General features: G+C 44.5%; 2 protein-coding genes across 3 annotated transcripts in view; one reads left to right on the top strand and one right to left on the bottom strand.

The window, feature by feature from the left end:
• Positions 1-9,863, bottom strand: part of GRB2 (growth factor receptor bound protein 2) — a 50,636-nt gene extending 40,773 nt beyond the window's left edge. The window contains exons 1-2 of the mRNA XM_021554434.3: positions 9,723-9,863; positions 4,739-4,961 (exon numbers count right to left, since the gene is read on the bottom strand). Of these exons, the coding sequence (XP_021410109.1) occupies positions 4,739-4,816 (78 nt within the window). The 5' untranslated portion in view covers positions 4,817-4,961; positions 9,723-9,863. The remainder of the gene's footprint in view (positions 1-4,738; positions 4,962-9,722) is intronic.
• Positions 9,864-17,523: 7,660 nt separating this feature from the next.
• The window catches only part of TMEM94 (transmembrane protein 94), a 50,058-nt gene continuing 47,988 nt past the window's right edge, over positions 17,524-19,593 (top strand). For both annotated transcript variants that reach the window (XM_085556866.1, XM_085556869.1), the window contains exon 1: positions 17,524-17,655. The gene's annotated coding sequence lies outside the window, so the exon portion shown is untranslated. The remainder of the gene's footprint in view (positions 17,656-19,593) is intronic.

The following is a 19,593-nucleotide window of genomic DNA, read 5'->3' on the forward strand; positions in this document are numbered from 1 at the left end:
ACACAGCAGAGCTGCCACTCACAGCTAAGTCACAGAATAAAGGAGCTTGGAAGGGCCTCTGGAAGACACCCAATTCACCCTCCTGCTCAAAGCAGTCTAATTAGATTAGAGTGCTCAGGGACTTGCCTGGGTAGCTCCAAGGATGGGGATTCCACAACTTTTCTGGGCAACCAATTCTAATATTTGACCTATTTCACTACAAAGCACATAGTGCTTGCAATTTGGCTGAATCATTAATTCAGAAAATTGTTTCTCACACATTAAAATAATCAAGACCACATGGAGTCCATCCCATTACAACAAATAGGAAAATATGGAGGAGTGTGTAAAGAAGGGAGAGGAAAGATCAGTGTGAAGATAGCTTCACTCAAACCAGGAAAAATAATGGCACATCTTTTCATCAAGCCTTGAATTTCTGTTCTCTAGGACAGACCCCACAACACAACAGCCAATGCAGGTGAAGTCACAGAGGAGGGGAAAGAGCAGTAGGGAGACAGTGCTCCCCTCATTTATCATCTTCCTGCCTCTATTTGAAACTGTTCCACTCTATCCTGCTACAGAAAAATGGTTTTCATGCAGGAACTGAAAATGCCACCTCAGCATCAACTGTTAGCAAACACTCAATTCTCTTAAGGGCTGACAAAGAAAACAAGTGTGGTGACAAACACTCATGTGGACAGAACCTGTGGTGACTGTCAAGAACCATGATCAGAACGGGAAAAGTAATCTTGACTTTGCCGAACCAAACTGTGAAGTGATCAAAATCCTGTCAAGGAAATCTTTTAGCACATAAGGAAGCTGGTCTGTATGTCACATAAAAGCAAAAACCTCAAAATTCAAGATTATAACCTTCTACTTGAAACACCACCTGGATAATTTGAGCCATAAAAACAATCTCTAAGCACCCCTGAATTAATTATGATATCTACTGGAAACAGTAGATTCCCTTCTTCAGAAAAACACTTTCCAGCTAGCCCCAACCCTATGACAGAAGGAGAAAGAGGAAACAGAGCAGTAGTTTATAATTTAAAAACAAAACAACTTTAACATACAAGATATTAATATGTTTAGTGCTCCTGCGTCAACCACACAAAAAGTTCTCAGAGCACCGTGGCAATAACTTCACACTTCTGATTAGATTTAGGAGGAGTAGAGAAATTACAACGAGATTACAAAAAATGGTGATTTTTCTTCTCTTTTCTCCCCCTGGTTCCTGCCAAACCATAAGCACATATTAATACACTTTAGGTCTGGGTATTTGGCACTTAGCATGAAGGCCAATAGTTTTGGGGGACATAAAACCGGAATAACAAATACTGAGACTAAATTCAACTCATCCCAACTTCAATATATACAAGAAAAAGAAAATAAATAAGGGTGAAGACTGTAAAGGCTTCAGGACAACTGTAAACTGTTCAAAGTGAAAAAACAGTAAATCAAGATTTCAAGTAGGAATCCCTCAGGGAGGAATCCTTCAGCTTCCTTATTTTACTTTTTTAAGTAACAAGACAGGCCACCTTCACCCCTCCCAGAAGGACCCCAGTCACCAACAAGTTCCTATGAAGCAACAGGAAAAGCATGAAGCTAGAGAGCTGCAATACTGTCAGAAGGAAGCAGCAATCTTGCCTTTCTTTGGAAAAGGTTCAGCAAGTAGTATTTAGAGTATGTGAAGTTTAGAGAAAGCTGTCAGTGAGCATCTCCTGAGAGGCAGTACCACACACTGCTACTAGACAGAAGGGTAGGGAACCCACTGTCCTGCCAGGGTTACAGAAACCATAGGAGCAGCTTTTACCACCTAATGCCCACAAGCAAAAAAAAAAAAAGAAAAAAGAGGCCAAGCACTTTTCCTCTTCACTCAGCTGTTTTACAATTGCAAGCCAAAGGTCAACTATCTTCACTCACTTTTGGAAACCAGCCACAAGATTACTAACAACCAGCTTAATGGCTCCAGTTCAAGTGCTATTCAATCAGGTCCTAAATCTGTGGGTAGGCAGCAGTAATGGCACATGACATCACAGGCAAGTTATCTGCTGAGGTCAGAGCAGCCAGACTGGGCATCTCTGCCTTCTCTCCACACAGGGAGAAGCATGGACTTCCAAGGAATGGGAATTAAGCTATTAAGAGATTTTGTTCTTGTGTTGTGTGGCACATTTTTCTACAAATCAATGCTCTGCCATCCTCTAACAGGCAGCCCTGTTCTCTGGAGCACATCACCACAGGTGTCTCACTGTTAAAAGGCTTCATCATACATGAAGTAACACATGGCCCTCAGCAAGGGACACTGAAGGATGCAGTGCATTCAACATGTTACAAGTCTATTCCTCTTCCCAACTCTTTTGAGGACAGGAGGATTGACCTGGTTAATGAGAGACATCACATGGGGCACATGACTGGGATACCCCTAAGATTTCTTAGTCATGAGCAGAGCTCTAACAAACAGATCTGGCATTTTGGGTGGAAATTAATTTCCACAACTTCAAACATATTTGAAGTGAAACAGATTTTTCAAAGCAACAAAGTTTGTCAGTATGGGTAAACTGGAACAGTGTTTGGTTTTATTTGTCTGAAATTCGCCAGCTTTACACAGTGAATCTCAGCACACTGCACAGAACTCAGCTCAACTATGTGCTGAAGGATTCCTGAAAGCCCCGATGCTTCCACTGACTTCAGTGATAATCTTGAGCGATTTACCACTTCTGTGGTTCAGTTTATGCATCAATAAGGTAAACATGTAAAATTTGTGAGCATTTTCATATGAATATGAGCTGAAAAGTAAGTAAATGCAGATTGAATAACTGAATTGTGCATAAATGCTTTGAGGAAGTGTTCAGCCTAGGTTTTGGGTAAAGTAGGAGAATCCTGTGTATTCTAGGAAAAATATAATTATTAATGTATACATATAAATATATAACAGCATACATATACTTTTATTTTTGTGCCAAAATTTGTATCTATGGGATGACATCAAGTAGCCAGGACTCAAGAACATCTTACTACCAGCCACTCTTCATAGATGCAAGACTTTTAACACAAACTAAACTTCAAAAATGCTAAAAAAAATGTATTTTTCCTTTAGTTCTTAGAGAACATATTTTTAAACAAGTGAAATTTTTATTATCTTTTTTAATCTACTTAAACAAATTTCTACCCCAAACTAAATGAAAATAGCTGAGAATACACTTTACAATAAACTATATTTCATTAAACTTCATTTATCCTTCCTGTTCAGCATTTTCTAAAAGCTGACTTCAGCTATGCTATACTTCAAATACACTGTAAAAGTTGAGGGCAGCTAGTAGTAACCCAAAAGAGAAGAACACAGCTCAGGTTTAAAACAAAAACAAGGTTATCACAAAAGGTTTCCAAAATTCTAACAGTCTCACACATTTAAAAATAGCACTAGGAAATATCCTGGTAATTTACATACACAGTGGCACTGAGGTGTACAGGTCTAACAGGAGTTTTTAGGCCAATTATGGGGCAGGGTCATGTAGGACATACACAGATGTAACCATTTTATAAGTTAAAATCTCAAAGCATGATATGCTTTAGCAACCTTTATCTGTTTATTGCCTCACACTTTTAACAATGCCACAGTTGAAATATCAGCTATAAAAGATACATAGTAGGTTTACACATAAAGGTTCTTTTTTCTAGCTTATTTTAAAGCAGTAGTTAAAATCAAGCTCTTTCCTGGTGAAAAATGTTGAGCAGATGAGTAATCCCACTGAGGTCTGCAGGACTTGATTTGTCAGCATACACACAGTTACAGCCTTACATCTGTAGGAAAAGCACCTCTCAAAACTGCTTCTACTCCAAGCATTTTAGAAAAAAAGCAGCTTAAAGATACCTTAGCACCAAATATACCACATTAGGAAGGTAAAGGCCACCCTTATGGAGAAATAGTGACTGTGAATGAATTCCATTAAAGCATTCTGCAATATGGCTCTTATTACTTGACAGTAACAAAGCTTTGAGCTACACTTCACCGAGGCCAAATCACTGAGGATTTTTGTATTTTACACCCCCACAAAATAAAATTTTAGGCTTGTTCTATGTATCCAGTTTTATTACAGTTGTAGAAACTCAACCGTTTTTTCAAATTCCTGTAATATAGGCAAGATGAAGTCTAAAAAGCCTTTGATATACTGAAAGAACTATAGACTAAAATTCCTTTAACGCACTCCAACATTCACTTACATCTGCACAGATCCATTATATATTCAGCCACAAGCTTATCACTTCAGTTCATCACAACTGAAGATAAAACTCAGCTTCAATATTTGACAGCCTGATGCTAAAAGATTATGTACTGAGAAATAATCCAATCACTGTTCTTTGATATTAGAATCCTTGGCAGGAGGCAAAGAAAAGCAATACCAAATTGATCTTGATTACTTCATGGGGCTTCCTCTCATAATCTCTACACTGAATTCCCCTTTATCTTGTACTTCTGCTTCTTTGCTGCCGTGTCTATGACTAAATGTTCAAATATTCCAATCTCAGAAGAGATAATTGAGAGACATTAGGATGCATGCTTAATACTGAAACAAAACAGCCTCTCCTGTTCTAAGAGGTGACTGGGATTTAGAAGATCCTGAGGCTCCGTGTTGAAAGGAGACAGCATTCCCTGGGGACCTAAAAGAGGGTCAGGTCAGATGGACAGGAAGAGACTCAGAGAGAAACTGAACAGCCCAGCGCTAAATAGGGAACTCCCGAGCCCGAGCCCAGCACTTACCTTAAGGATATCCCCCCGTTTGAAGCTCAGCTCGTCATCCGCGGTGGCTTTGAAGTCGTACTTGGCGATGGCTTCCATGCTGGGGCTGCCGCGCCCGGCAGTGCGGGCGGTGGGCAGGAAGCGCTCCCCGAAGCCTCCGCTCCTCCCGCGGCGGCGGCTCCCGGCTCCGTGCGAGGCGCCGGCCCCGTCTCTCACATACAGGGAGGCCGGGGGACGATCCGCCCTAGGGGAGGGGGAGGAGGAGGAAGAGACGGGCCATTAGGGGAAGTGGCACGGATCGATGGCCGGGGCCGCGCCCAGCGCCGCTCCCTCCGCCCGGCGCGGCGCGGCCGCCGCTTCCTCCCGCCGCCTCCTCCCGCCGCCGCTCGCCCGGGCCCGGCTCGCCCGAGTGACGCGTCCCGCGGCCAATGACCGCCCCGGCGCTCCCGGGGGCGGGAGCGGCACCGCCACCGGCCCGCCGGGAGCCGCTGCCGCTCCGAGCCCCGGGGCTCGCAGCGTCCCGCGGCGGAGCCCTCCCCGCTCCCGCCTCTCCCGGGGATCTCTCCCGCCTCTCCCGGGGATCTCTCCCTCTCCTCGCAGCGGTAATTACAGCGATGTAACGGCGGGAGGACGTGGCCAGCCGGCCCCCCGGGGGCCCGGGAGGAGAGCCCTCGGCACCACGGGGCCGGCACAGCCGGTGGTAGGCGAGGGGATGCGCTCCGCTCCCCACCGGCTGCCCTGGGAAAGACCCGTCTGGAGATGCCCGCACCGATGGGTCGTGTCCCGCCATTCATACAGCTCCCGGCGATTTAAATACAAGCTAGACAAAGCAGAGAGTGCTACTGGGTTTTTGGAATGGAAATGCCTATCAGAAAGTGTCTTCAAATAATCTCACACAGAAACAAAAGTTTGGGCTGACTCTAAGCGAAAGCAACCATCCTAAAATTCCAGTGCTTTGAGTAGCAGAACGCGTTAAAAAATCTTTGTAATTCAGTGTGACAATCAGTGAGTTCGTGTCTCTTACGGGCTCAGAGAAGACATTAAATCAAACCGAGCAAGTCATAGATACACACCGAAACCACCTGAAAAGGCTTAAATTCTGCTCTCAGGTTTGAATGGGAACGATTTTTATTAACTCCAACTACACTTGATAGCACAGAAGCTAACTAATCAGAAAAATACACCAAAACACAAATACGACAGTCTGTAAGTTAAAACCCACCATGAATACCTCCTTGAAGAGCTAACAGAGAGCTGGCACTTGTCAGTGACAACTCAAGACCGAAGAGATCTGACAAACACTGGTGAACCCACGCACCTGCTAATTCAGGCTCTGGTTGTGGCCCAGAAAGAGCCCTGCTGCATGCAAAGGCAGCAGATGGCAACAGTAATTTCTCATTTCAGAGAAAAACCTGCCTTATATAAATGCAGTTCAGCAATTAACATGCTTATATTCCATAAGCCCCATGTTTGCCCAACCTTCAGTTCCCTGTAGAGAATAACGAAGCTCGAGGCAAACACTGGCGTTGAGATTCTATCACAGGAAGCTGGCAGAATCAAAGGAGGTATTTACAGGATTCACCTTGATCAAAAAAAGACTGGCTTAGTAGGGGTCCCCACATGGACAGAGCTTTAGGATTTCTCTCGTCTTCCTACACAGCACTACTGACAGGTCAGCAAGGGTGAAAACAGAGTCACTTGCCACAAAGATCCCAACAGAACTATCTCCCTGTGCTACCATAACTGATGGAAATCAATGTACTGGATCCAAGCTTTGACCAACACACATAATGAAATCCATGAAGTGGATCATCTTAACTACATTTTGGTAATTATGAAAGACTTAATTTTAGTCTCAAGGCTGATGAAAAACCTTCTTTCTAATGTGAGTCTTCCACATCATACCAGCACACTCATCCAAACAGCAATTATTACTTCCCTTCACCAATAGTGTCTTCTCTTTGCTGCTTCTACTGTGTTGTGTTCACCATCTCCTCATCTTTCCAACCTGGCCTCTTGGGGTTTGTCAACTGATGGAACTGATAATTTTCTGCTATTATAGCACCATTATGGGCAACATGAATGACAATGTATGAAGCAATGGAAAATGCAAACTACTCAACGCTTGTTGTCTACCTGTCCTGTATTTTTCTTGATAAACATAATCTATTTCTAGTCCTTCTTAAATATTACTGGCAGCAACCTTTGAGCGTTTCTAACACCACCATGCCACATGTGGAAACAAACACCTTCAGCCAAGGGAGCATAACTTGAAAACCCCAAGTTCCAAACCTAAGAATGTAACATCAAGTTGCACAACGTAAAGTATACCCTAAAGGCTTGAGACACATTGAAAAAAACAAACTGCTTCAACTTATAAATATTCCTTTTTTAGGGGCACACAAGTATTGCTACCCAGCACTGCACTACCAGCTAATAGTTAAGTTTTTTTAACTGAAGGTGTTAATACACAACTTTCTTAGAGAAACTGATGCAGCATTTCCAAGAACTATACTGGCATTTCCCTGAGCTTAGTAACAACACAATGTCGGGAAATTTTCCAGCACAATTCAAGATGAAAGAGATTCATCATGCAATACTCTTTAAACATGCATTAGTACTACTACCACCATCAGATATATTGTCAGCATACAAAGGAGTGATGTTTCCAGGTAACAATGTTAACAGCAGCTGCAGTGTGCAGCAAAACTTTAACTTTCCTGACTTTAGACAAAAGTGTAGCTGAAGTTTAGGCATTAAAGTTGTATCTGAAAGAGGGAAAAGCTTTGAAAATATTAAACCAAGATATTCACACAGCAAATATTAGGAAAGGTAAAGCCAAGGCATAATTCCCTTAAATTCTCTTAAGGAAGCATTTGCTGCTTACAATATTATTAAATAAGTTCTTACACACATTCAGCCATGCTGTTATTAAAACATGAGCAAGCCAACTGCGTGAGTGGGGAAAAAAGCACAGCTGTATCTGGTTCAGGCAGAGAGCAGTGCAACAGGACACGTTACTGCAGTGAACCCAGTCCACAGACTGCAAGTGGAGTAAGACTGGTATGAATGAATAACAGCCAATATATGAATACAATGATTACATGTTACAAAAATTTTCAGATGATCTTGCTAGAGAAATGACTAAGACTTCTCAAAATATCAGTGTTTCTCACCTTACTGTGACTTGGGTTAAGACTTCCTTTGCTCTTAAAAATACTGGGAGGGGTAAGAGGAAGAAAAGGCAGCAGATGCAGCCAACAGTAAATGCTCATTAGTAGTAGTGCTGCAGCTCAGGATGGAATAAAAGTAATTATAAATACAAACCTCCCTGTAGTGGCCAACAGGAAACAATTCTCACTTCAACAGATATTTCAAAAAGCACACAGGCAAAGGTGAGCTTTTTTCATTACTCTTAGAAACAGCATGGTTTTTAAACAAAAGAGAGCTTTCTCATTGTTCTCTTTCCACTGTTTTACTGCTCTTCTGGAAAGTGATACAGGCAGGAATAGAACAACAGACAGTTTAGAAAAGCCAAAGAGAGGCAAGATAGATTCACTAGGAGATTTTGGAAAGAATCAGATCCTCAACTTCATCAACTGTTTTAGGACAAAACATTATTGAGGGTGTTGGAAAGAAAAATGTGTGCATACATCATGGGGAAGACATGCAGAAATGCAAGTGTCAGGCTCTAGACAAAAGAATAGAAAGTTAAAATTGTAAGGGCAGAACACTAATTCAAATTAACCAAATAAGGAAGTATAACATAATAAAGGAACAAAGTAAAATATAAATTAGATTATTAACATATAAACCCCAGAACATTCAGGATCACAATTATCCCCCTGATCTACCAGCTTAATGCGATTCAACTTCCTTCAGCACCAGACAACTCAAGATATTACTTACAAAACTAAGCTACAGTACAAAGCACAGAAAACTTCACCTCTGCCAGAATTTATTTACTGGCAGTTCTTTTTTTTTTTTTTTCTTATTTTAAACATTGTAAAACTGCTTTAAAAGTTACAAACTTAGCTGGTATGATGAAACACCCAAATATGGCATGACAATCAACCTAAGAGATGATAACAACTGAAAGGTCTTTTTGTGGCACAAATTCTAAATTTCCAAAGTTGGCACAGAAATGGATTACAAACAACACTGTGTTTGAAGATTGATTAACCATCTGTGGTCCTTCAGATTTTGTCCCTTGACCCCAGGCATTTAATAATTTTTGAAACAAAGAATTAACTTCCCTAAGCACTGTATCTGTGAATTGCTCTTGCAGTTACTAACTGTGCTACAGAATAGTTTTCACTGTAGGTTATAAAAGAGGTGTCTGAGTCAGATGTTGTGGGAGTTAACAAGGCTGCATCCTTGTCTTCTACAGATTATTTGAAACTATATTGGCAAGTCAAACCTTGTCCCACAAAACCAGCACTGGTTCTGAAGAAGGAGGTTCAGAAGAGAAGGAAGAGGCCAAGAGAAAAATGTCCTTCTCCGTCACAGAAACGCACGTTTGAAGCATGACCCCAAACGTGTTTGGAGACAGTGTAGCAGGGATGTTATCCTGCCTACAGGGTACTTGCAGCATTTTAACCTTTGGAAGCGGCCTTAAGTTACAGAACTCGTTTTGGGGAATACAAAAGGTAAGCCCCAAGAACCACGACCAGCCACACGCCGCAGCCCTAGAGCAGAGAGAAAAGCGACCCCCGCCCGGTGCTGCCCGTACGCGAGCCGGGAATCTCGCCGAGCAGATGACGCCTCTGGAGCCCAAAGCTCATTTCCACCACCCCCCCACCGGCAGAGCCCGCATCCTCTCCACCCCCCGCGACCCGGCCAGGCCCGGCGGGACACGGGGCCGGCGCCGAGGCGGAGCGCAGCGAGGAGAGCGGAGCACCGCGGGGCCCAGGCCGCGGCACCGGGGGCTCAGCGTGCGCCCTCCCCGCTCCCCGCCCCGGCACGGCCCCCGGCGGGCGGCGGCCCTGCACAGGCCCGGACTCACCGCGCAGCGCTGGGCGCTCCCGCCGCCTGCCCGGCCCCGCGCGGCCCGGCCCGGCCGCCGCTCCAGCGCCGCCTCAGCCGCCGCTCCGGCCCCGGCCCGGCCCCCCGCCCGCCGCGCCGCCGGTCCCGCCGCAGCTCTCGCGAGAGCCGCGCTGTCAGCGCCCTCCGCGGGAGCCTGCGCGCTCCCCGCCCCGCCGGCAGCGCGGGCACGCCTCGCGCGTGCGCAGCGCCGGCCCGACCTGCCCTGCCCCGGCCGCGGGCGTCCGAGCGCGGAGCGGGCGGGGACAGGCGGCGGCCGAGCGGCGCGGCGCGCACCGGCCGCCACGGGTACCTGAAAGGAGGGCGTAGCCAGGCGGGGCTCGGGCTTTTCCAGCCAGCTAGCCATAGGACAAAAGCGCAGCGTGAAAGCTGCGCCAGGGGAGGTTCTGGTTGTATATCAGGAAGAATTTTTCCACCGAAACGGTTATGAACCGCTGCAACGGGCTGCCCAGCAGGTGGTGGAGGCACCGTCCCTGCAGGTGTTTAAGGAAAGACTGAACCTGGCACTCAGTGCCATGGTCTCGAGGTGTTGGATCACAGGTTGGCCTCGCTGGTCTCCGTGGTCTTTTCCAACCAAATTGAGTCTGTGATTCTGCTATCGAGGCTCTGTTAACACCTTGGGGAGGAGGCCCTGAGTTTCTGGAGGAGAAATCACGCTGGCTTTGTGCACAATACTTGCTTAATTTGTCAGTGTCTCCACTTCTCTGTAAGACAGGGCCATGTGCTACACCATGGAGCCAGCAAGGAGGAATTGATCTAGAAATTCTCTAACTACCAGAGATGCACCCCAGCTTGTCCAGGCAGTGTTTGAGCAGACACCGAGGCGTGCAGAGCTGCTCACTAAGCTCAGAGCAGAGAACACACCTGGTGAGCCGTTCCTTGACAACTGCCATCTCTCCTGAGCAGTGATTAAGGCACCCATGCTGCAGGAACAAATAGTTTAATCACGCATGGCAATTACAGCATCCACAGAGACAAAAATTCAGATTGCACAGGCAGCTAATGTCAGGGTTTGCATGGATGGACCCTCCTGACATTCTTTTAGCTTGAAAATACTCTTAATTATACAGTAAAGCAGTTGCTCAGGTAAACATCAGGCCTCAATCCTTTGATAAAGGCATAAATAAAAAAAGCTTTCCTATGGCTCTAGGAAGGAAAGGTGGTTTCTGAACAAGAGAAGCCTCTCTAGGACTGTTACTATAGAGTTACTGTTGTCTCTCCCCTCTCCCCCACCTCCAGAAAAACTGGAAGTGGGCAGTCGAAGCACAGCACAACCACAGTGTCCAGATATCAACTGCAGAACTCATGGCTGGGCTCATGTAAATTTAGGATTGTTGTGAACCAAAGTCAACAATTTAGACACAGATAACTGATATTTTGTTGTATGACAGAGATGCACATTTTTAGCCTCCAATGAAATATTTTTTAAAAAACAAACCATGGCACTGGTTGCTCTCCTCAGCTGGAGTCTGCCAGGAGGGTTATGGTTACATCCATACCAAGACCACAGTACCATCAGAATATTTACCACAACCTCAGACAATCCAGCTTATAAAACATGTTCTGCAAACATTGCCTGCTTACATTCTCATTATAAATGCTTAAGAAGCTTGATAAAGATTGGATTAAATTTGTGCTTTAAATCCTTGGCAAGTTCATTTTCTCATCCTCACAACATTGTCTTTAAGGGGTTTTAAGTTATTCCCAGATTTGGGTTTTGGGGGAAGATGTGAGTTCCTCCCATACTTCATGCAAAACATTGGAAAGGGTGGAGAAAAGGAGCATTAGGAGTTGAGATGTTACAAATGTTTCAGACATTCTTTCTGAGGATGCAGAAATGATTCATTCAGAAGTGACACCAAGATTGATGAAATTGGAGCTGGATTCCAAGATTGCTCAAGTCCCCAGTACTTGTTCATAGAACAGTCCTACAGAATCTCATGTTTCATGTATGCCCTCAACATGGGGATTTAGAAGTTCATAGTAAGTTTCTCTAAGTTAAATAACATCTCAAAGAAGCTATAGGAGCTACTTTTAGCTGGACTTGAAAAGCCAGCTATGGCCAACAGCTGCCAGTTGAATGACAGCTACTTTATGGGGCTGCAGCTGCCTGACTGTAAAAGGGCAGTCCTAGAAAATCAAACAAGCAACAAATTTCAGAAATAGCAGAGATTAGAGTGTTACAGAAAGGTATTCCTGACTGAGGAATTGCTGAGATGTACTTGCTTGCAAACCAATCCATGTAGAATGTTCCCCCAGCTTACAAACAAGTTAATACTTTATAGAAACACACAACTTATTGTGCAATACTGTGCAGCTTTGCTAAAGCAAAAGCCAAAAATCTTGACATAGCTGTGAGCAAGGGTGAAATAGGCAATAGAGACATTGTTTTGCCAAGGTTCTTTTTTTTTTTTTTTTCAGTCTAGGAATAGCTTGAATTTTCTATGACAGTTGATGATAATAAAATCTAATCCAAGATTAGCACTGAGTATTTTAAGAAGGTAAGAAAAATTCTTGTGTCTGACCTTTCTTTTGCATACCTTTTTAAACTTCTCAGAGCAGTCTGGAGAAATAAATGTATGGGTTTTGCTATCAATAGATCAGAGGAATATTTGTTAAAATGGGTCAAGCAGCCACTAAAGGTTTAAAATTGCTGCTTGGAATAGTCCTATTAATGCCATGTTCCTAAGGCTGTTCTCCTCAGACATGAGGATCTGTCATCATCATGAACTACAATACACTGTTGACAATTTAAGGAACTTTGTGTTTGTTGCAATGTTTTTTTTTAAAGGCATCTGGCACAATAATTGTAATGAAATACATTTATAACATACACCTTTCTTCCTCTGACGCATTTCCTGCTTTCAAAGAATTGTAGTTTTTTTTTTTAAAAAACAAACCCTTGACTAGCTCAGCACATCCTAAGATGCTTCAAACTTCATGCTGTGATTCTGCATTGTATTGCTGCAGTTTGTATAGGGAACACTCACTCTGTGTGTTGTGTATAAGTTGTATCTAAGCAGCCTGATGTACGAAGCAGGACACAAAGCCTGCTCCCATGGCAAATCAGACATTCTGCCACAGGGAATGTGGAATAGATGCAGACAGGCCCCGATCAATTTTCTTCCCTGTTGAAAATTTACTGCCAGAAGACTGTTCTGACAGCTGTGGGGGGACTGCCTGGATATACACCTCTCTCTGAGATGTGCAGGGATACAGTGGGGAATGACAGGAATGTAGGCACAGCATGGAGGGAATGGGGAACGCTGGGAATGGGGCTGTTGAGATTTATTGCATGAATATTACCTTCTTGCCTTTTTCTTCCCACATCAACCCATGTTTGCCTCAGTGTGATAATCAAACCAGAGACATTAGCCATAAAATCCAAAACTATTCAATTTACTACATATTTGGGTCTGTCTTGGAACAAAGTTGCTTCAAACATGCCTGATGCAACCAAAGAGCAACAAATATGACCTACTCTAGGAAGATACTGAATACCTTGAGAAAAACCTAACACTGAGGTTCTAAAGTCAGACCACAGACTGAAACAAAACTGCATGTACCACATACAGACAGAACTAGCAACAAATTCACTTTTTTGGTCAGCTCATATTAAACTGGACACCAAGGAGAAGAGTCTACAAGACTTAACTGGCATTACAAGAGTTTCTCTAAAACCTTAATTCATGATTTAGGTTTCTGGTCTATAGGATTTCCCCACATGCCCATATTTGGAACATCATGTGATAGGACTAATTAGGGAATCAGACAGCAAAGCTAAGGAAAAAACCCTGTCCAAATGTGTTTTCTGTGTCTGTTCTTCAGAGTAGGATAATTAATGATTTTGGGTAACTGCTTTGCTGTCTATTGGTGAGTTGGTCTCATTTTGATTTGCAGCTTTAGGTTAGTGCTAAAGGCAACAATATCAAAGGGATGGAATAGATGTATGATAACAGATAATAGATGTGTAGACATATAAATATATAGATATCCATATTCTGCAAACAGGGAAACAGAGCAGAGAGGGCTTGCCCAAAACCATACAATAAACTAATGCCAGTGTTCAGCAGCGTTAGGAACAGAATTGGCAGTTTTTAACTTCTGAGCCAGCTGAAAGCCTCCTCATGCTCAGCCCTGACTTCTCACACACACCCTGAACTGTTATCACAACTGTCTCTGTAAATCTGCCCGAGTGCAATCAATAAGTGTTGCTGCTTGTGACCCAGACAGAACAGCTGATCTGCCAGAACAGCTTCACAATTTTACTCATTACAGATCTCAAGAGCACTTGTGAAGCAGTTTAATCACCATGTGAGACAAACAGGGGCTGTTCTGACTTTTATAGACCAGGAGATGAGAAAACTTAAGCTCAAAACTACCAGAAAAAAAGTCCAAACCAAAACCACCCATGAGTCTTCCACTCAATCAGATTTCTTTCCATACCACCGGTGTTTCTATGGTCACAAAGAAGAAATGACAAGATTTACAAAGCTGACTGTGTAGGAAAGGCTGTTCTACCTGGGACCTGAAATAGCTGTCACTGGCATTAAGAAATTAAACAATAAAAGCAGTTGGCTGGGGTCACCCAGAACTGCTTAAGCTCTGAAACAGATCCAACTACAGTATGCCATCCCCCTTTCTTTAGTACAAAAGGACTTCTGCTTTCTTCCTACTCCCAATCCAGTCATCTGTCCTTTTCAGGACAGCTTGGAATTGTCAGTTCAATTACTTCTCAGTTTGGAGAAAAACAAAGCAGATGCTGCTTATTACAAAAAGGTAGAATCTCTCTCTTTTGAGAAATATCTTATCTCACTTATTTTTTACAATTAGACACTGAATTACATGCAACTCCCTTATTTATTAAGCAATACACAGGAGCTGGGAAGTAATGTAATTCAGCTAAAATGAAATGCTATCTTCCCTTCAGCCTTGGTAAAGGTGGTGGTCATCTCAACTACTCCTTTTGATTTTTAGGACTCAGACAGCTTTTGTATCAATCTTCCCCTTTCAATTCCTTTTTCTACTACACATATTATAATTATAGTCATTTCTTAGCATCTGTCCTGAAATATGCAAAGGGGTGGGGGAATCAGACAAACAGCCACTGCCAGTTCTAAACCATACAAAATATTCTCACTAATTTAATTATATTTAAATTCTTTTGTACGACTGTTCAGAAACTATACTTGTCAAATACTAATTAAAATGCAACTTCAACACTTTGCCAGAGAGCTTACCTTAAAAAAAAAAAAAAAAAAAAAAAGACAAAGAAAGGTTTGGGTTGTTTTTGGCTTTTTTTGCATACAATACCTGCTTTAAAGTGGTCCTAGTGAAATTTTCATGTCTGCTCTACCCGCAGCAGCCACCCTGGAGAGGACTGACTGAAAGGCACACGCAGGGAGGTCAAATAGTTCCCGTGGATGTGCAGGACTTCACAAGCTGTTGCAGGCAGAAGCTCACAGCAAACTGAGTCTGATTGTGACCCCAGGAGGAGCCAGCAGATCCCTGTGCTGACACATGGGGAGTATGAAATGAAGCTTTTGCAGACTGCCCACATAGGTTTGAATTATTTAATTTCTATAAGCTCCCACCAAAATGATATAGGAATCTTTTACATGGTTTAACAACTCCAAGAAATATAAGAATGTGGAGAAAAAAAACACTCAATGAATAGTTTTGATAGCTATTTAGAAAAAAGTATGGGAAGTGATCTTAATTTGCAGGCAAAATTGACTGATTTGTGGTTTTCTCCATATCAAAAGAATACATTGCTATAAACATCCAGAATGAATATGGCCTTGTTTACCATTCATTCACAATTCCGCAATATTAAAAAACAGAGAGGATGATGACTTGAGCACTGTCCTGTAGACCAGGGCTTTACAACAAAGTTCTCAGGTCCAAAAATCACACCAGCTTAGTGCCTCTTGAGTGCTTCACAGCATTTGCCTCGAGTTTCCCTTTGTTGCCCACTCCTAAAATACATGGGTAAAGAGCTCTCTGGATATCTGCCCTATTTCTGAATCTGTTGCAACACTGGCCAATTCAAGGGTGTTTCTGTCCCTCCAGCCTCCCCTGTAACAATGCATTTTGATCTTTCTCATTTATTCTCAGCGCTCTGCAAGCACGAGGTCCCTGAGCTGAGCAGTTAGATCAGTTTTACCAAGGAGGAAGTAAAAGCACCAACAGGTTAAAGGTGCAGCCTGCCTGCCCCTGTAAGTGAACATTTCACTGACAGAAACTCTACACAGCGTACTTGTGAGTGAAAACATGGTTTATTAGGGGCTTGTTTAAGATCCACAGGGAATCCGTGTCAGAGGTAAAATAACCTATATTCCAGATTTCTGTTCAAGATGTATCCTTACTCTGACCTTTTACTTAAAACCTTCAACTAATTAAGTAGATTTTATTGGGTAGAACACTCTAAAGAGGAACTAATGAGATGCTTGTGCAGGACTAAGCACAACTCATGATTTTGTGTTATTGCAATTGAAGTAGGACATTTGTCTCCTTTCCCTTCCTCGTACCATCTCTAAACTATGCCATGAATTCTCCACATCTACCATTTTGTTTCCTTCTGAGTCACCAAAACCACTTTCAGCATCACGCGGGTGTGGGGCTTTTTGTTAACTGATTCTAAGGAACTCTTCTGAGTAACAAGCTCAGAAATCCAGGAATTCTGTGACCTTGATTCTCCTCACTGAAATTTAAATTGTATTTTAAAGAGCTGAAATCACACCCGTAGAATCCTGCACTGTGTGCATCCAGACACTGTCAAAGTAAACTGTCTCAAAGGAGTATGGAGAAGTTCTCAAAATGCTACATTCTTAAACTGCATCTGCATTGAAAACAATGCAGAGCTTAAGCTCTTTGTACAAAATTGCAAACAACTGCACCAGGCTTTGGCATTTGTAGTTTAGCAAGCTAGTCGAATTTTGTAACAAAATAACGCACATGGGAACTGCCACATCGCAACTCGGGATAATACAAGCTCTGCAATGAATTATAGGAATAGGAAAGGAATTGAAATTGACGGACATACATCGTTTCAATTTACTACAAATTCAGAAGTCAAGACTCAAATGTTTGCAGGCAGAGGCACAGCATTGAGGCATCTATGTCCCTCACCTCTGATTTCCTTTCCAGATTCTGCAGAGGCTTAGATTTCATGTTAAGATTACAGGCTGGGTAGGTTTGTGTGCTCGTCCCTGCCATGGTTTCCTGTGCACCTGGCACGCTGCATCCGCCTTCACCTCATGGCTCCCGTGCCTGCCAGTCTGCTGGTTCTCTACGGAAAAAGTGGCTTTTCAGCGGGAGATCTGCAGGTGTCACCCTCCTCTTGCAGGTGCCACCTCCTCCTGCAGCGGGACAGTCCCTTAAAAGGGACTCACCTTCCCTCTCACCCCCTTCCCTGGGGCACCCACCACGGCCTGTCATTGACGAGGGCATGGAACCTCGGGCCACGGACAGCTCTCGGGCCCTCTCCATGCCCTCCCTCGTTCCCTTCACCCCAAAGCCACTTCACTGCCCCTCACCACCGTTCCCACGACGTCTCCCCAGCAGCCTTGGGGTGACCCTTGCCCTGGGTCTCCGCTCCGCCCGCCGCCCCCTCAGCGCTGCCACCCTTTCCCCTCAGCCTCCCCTCACGGCTGGCCCCGACCAGACGCCAGGGAGGGCGCCTGGCTTCGCGCGCCACCCCGACCCAGCCAATCAGCGTGCGGCGTGCGGGCGGCCGCGCGGGCTCGCACCAACCAGACGGCGGCTTCTTGCGGCGGCCTCGAAGCGCCCCCGCGGGTCCCCGGCGCCGGGGCGTCCCGCCTGCCAGTGACCGAGATGGCGGCCCCGGCGGCGCGGCGGGCGAGCGGCCCCGCCGGCAGCGCCCGGCGCGGCGGGTGAGTACGGGCCGGGCGGCGGGGCAGGGCCGGGCCGGGCCGGGGCCCTCTGGGGAACGCGGCCAGGGTCCCCACCTCGGCTAGGGGCTGCCCGCGGCGGTCCCGCAGCCCTGCGGCCCCATTGCCCGCAGTTCGCCGAAGCGTTACCCAGCGGCTAAGGAGGGAGAGGAAATTAGAAAAGGACACACAAAAGGCAGTCTAAACACATGATGGCAGCTTTCTCCCGCAACTTCGGGACAGGCTCGGGCTAGCAGCGCCACGGAGCATCCCTCGGGGCACCGGGCTCGGGGCCAGGCCGGGGGGTGCCCATCAGCCCTGGTGCGCTTGGGGAAGCTCCAGTTTCATACTCCGCATAAAGGTTTAGTGTCTGTTCCCAAATTCTGGCCTTCAGGAGGTTTTCCAGACTCCTTCCAGCCGGGATAGCAGCATTCACTCAGTTCTTTCATATCGCTTCACTCCTGTGCCTGCTGCACCGCGGTGTTCTGATCAGCAGAAGTTCGTGGCACGCTTCGGTTTGTCCCAGACGTCCACCTCTTTCAATTCTCTAAAGCTGTGTTCCATACAGTTCTTTCTGTTTGTCCGCTTGGGAGCTTTTCCCTGTCAGGATAACAGAGGCTGTTACTGGTAAGGAAAAGCCTAATAAATCCCCTTTAAAAATGCCATTACATAAAGCATGAGAAATTTGTCATAGATGATACAATCTACCCAGAAGATAGAGAGAAAGGGAAAACCCATGAAGCAGTGGAGAGTGTTTTAGTTACACATTTAACACTGAGTTTTCACAGGAAATTTTGTGCCACGGAAGAGTTTCCTTAAGTTAGGCTTACCAGTCTTAAAAGTTACCAAGATAGTATCAGAGATCATAAGCGCCCATCCATCTTCCTGAGGCAGCTACCAAGGCCCCAATATCTTCATGTTTTCTCAGAAAAGGAAGCTACTAAGGACTGCTTCTTTAAAATCCTATTATTTCCCCCGACAATTGTAGAATAAACTTCCTAGTTGAACAGACAGCTCACACACAATGAGACACACACAATGAGACACACACATGAGCTCTATGAAACACTTTTAAGTTAATTAAAAATGCAGGTTTCTGTGTAAACAAACTGCTACTCAACAGCTGCTGTACTGCATTAATCTACAGGGCTTGCTCAAATGTAGTAAAATTTGAATACCCTAGCAAGCAAACTAAATTTATTTTCCAAGAACCCTGCCTAATATAGGCATACATAGAAATAGCTACATGGTGCTTTATGCTTTAGAGAAGTGGTTCATATTTTCTATCTTTTAGTCAAGCTTATTGGAAAAAAATACATAATATTCTTTTCAACCATGACCTTTTAAACAAACATCTTGCCAACATTTTTTATCTGATGAGAGGATTAAGATATTAGTGCTTCTAGCCTCGGTCGCCAAGCAAATCAATATTGGTGCTGCAGGTGGAAGCAAGAAAGCAAGCCTTTGTCCTCTAATCTTCACATTACAGCTCTGTTTACATTTTGATCTGTCAGAGCCCTACCCAAATTAGGTGCTGGAAGCCACTGCAATCATTCAGACCAACCTGCCCCAGCAGAGACACAACCCTAAGAAGGTGTGGGTTGGGAGGGTTTATATCCCCCTGTGGCTGGCTGGGACTGGCCAGGAGCAGAGCCAGGGGCCACGGGGGCTTGGCCAAAAGGGTTGGGTTGGGTTGGCCAAAAAGAATGACCTGCTTGGGCAGCGTTGTCCTGCACTTAGATTTGTGGGAGGAGGGTATGCTTTGGATTGGTGGGGTTCACATCTGTGGTAATGTGTGTATTTGAACATTAAATAGTGTACTGTGGATCTCTGTGATGCTCTTGAGTGAAGACTGGGGGAAGGTATAGGTTGGATATTAGGAAAAAAATTTTCACCAAAAGAATAATAAAGTACTGGAATTATCATCCCAGGGAGGTGGTG

This window comes from Lonchura striata, chromosome 18 (assembly GCF_050655825.1).
Source record: "Lonchura striata isolate lonStrDom1 chromosome 18, ASM5065582v1, whole genome shotgun sequence".
Classification (NCBI taxonomy): Eukaryota; Metazoa; Chordata; class Aves; order Passeriformes; family Estrildidae; genus Lonchura; species Lonchura striata.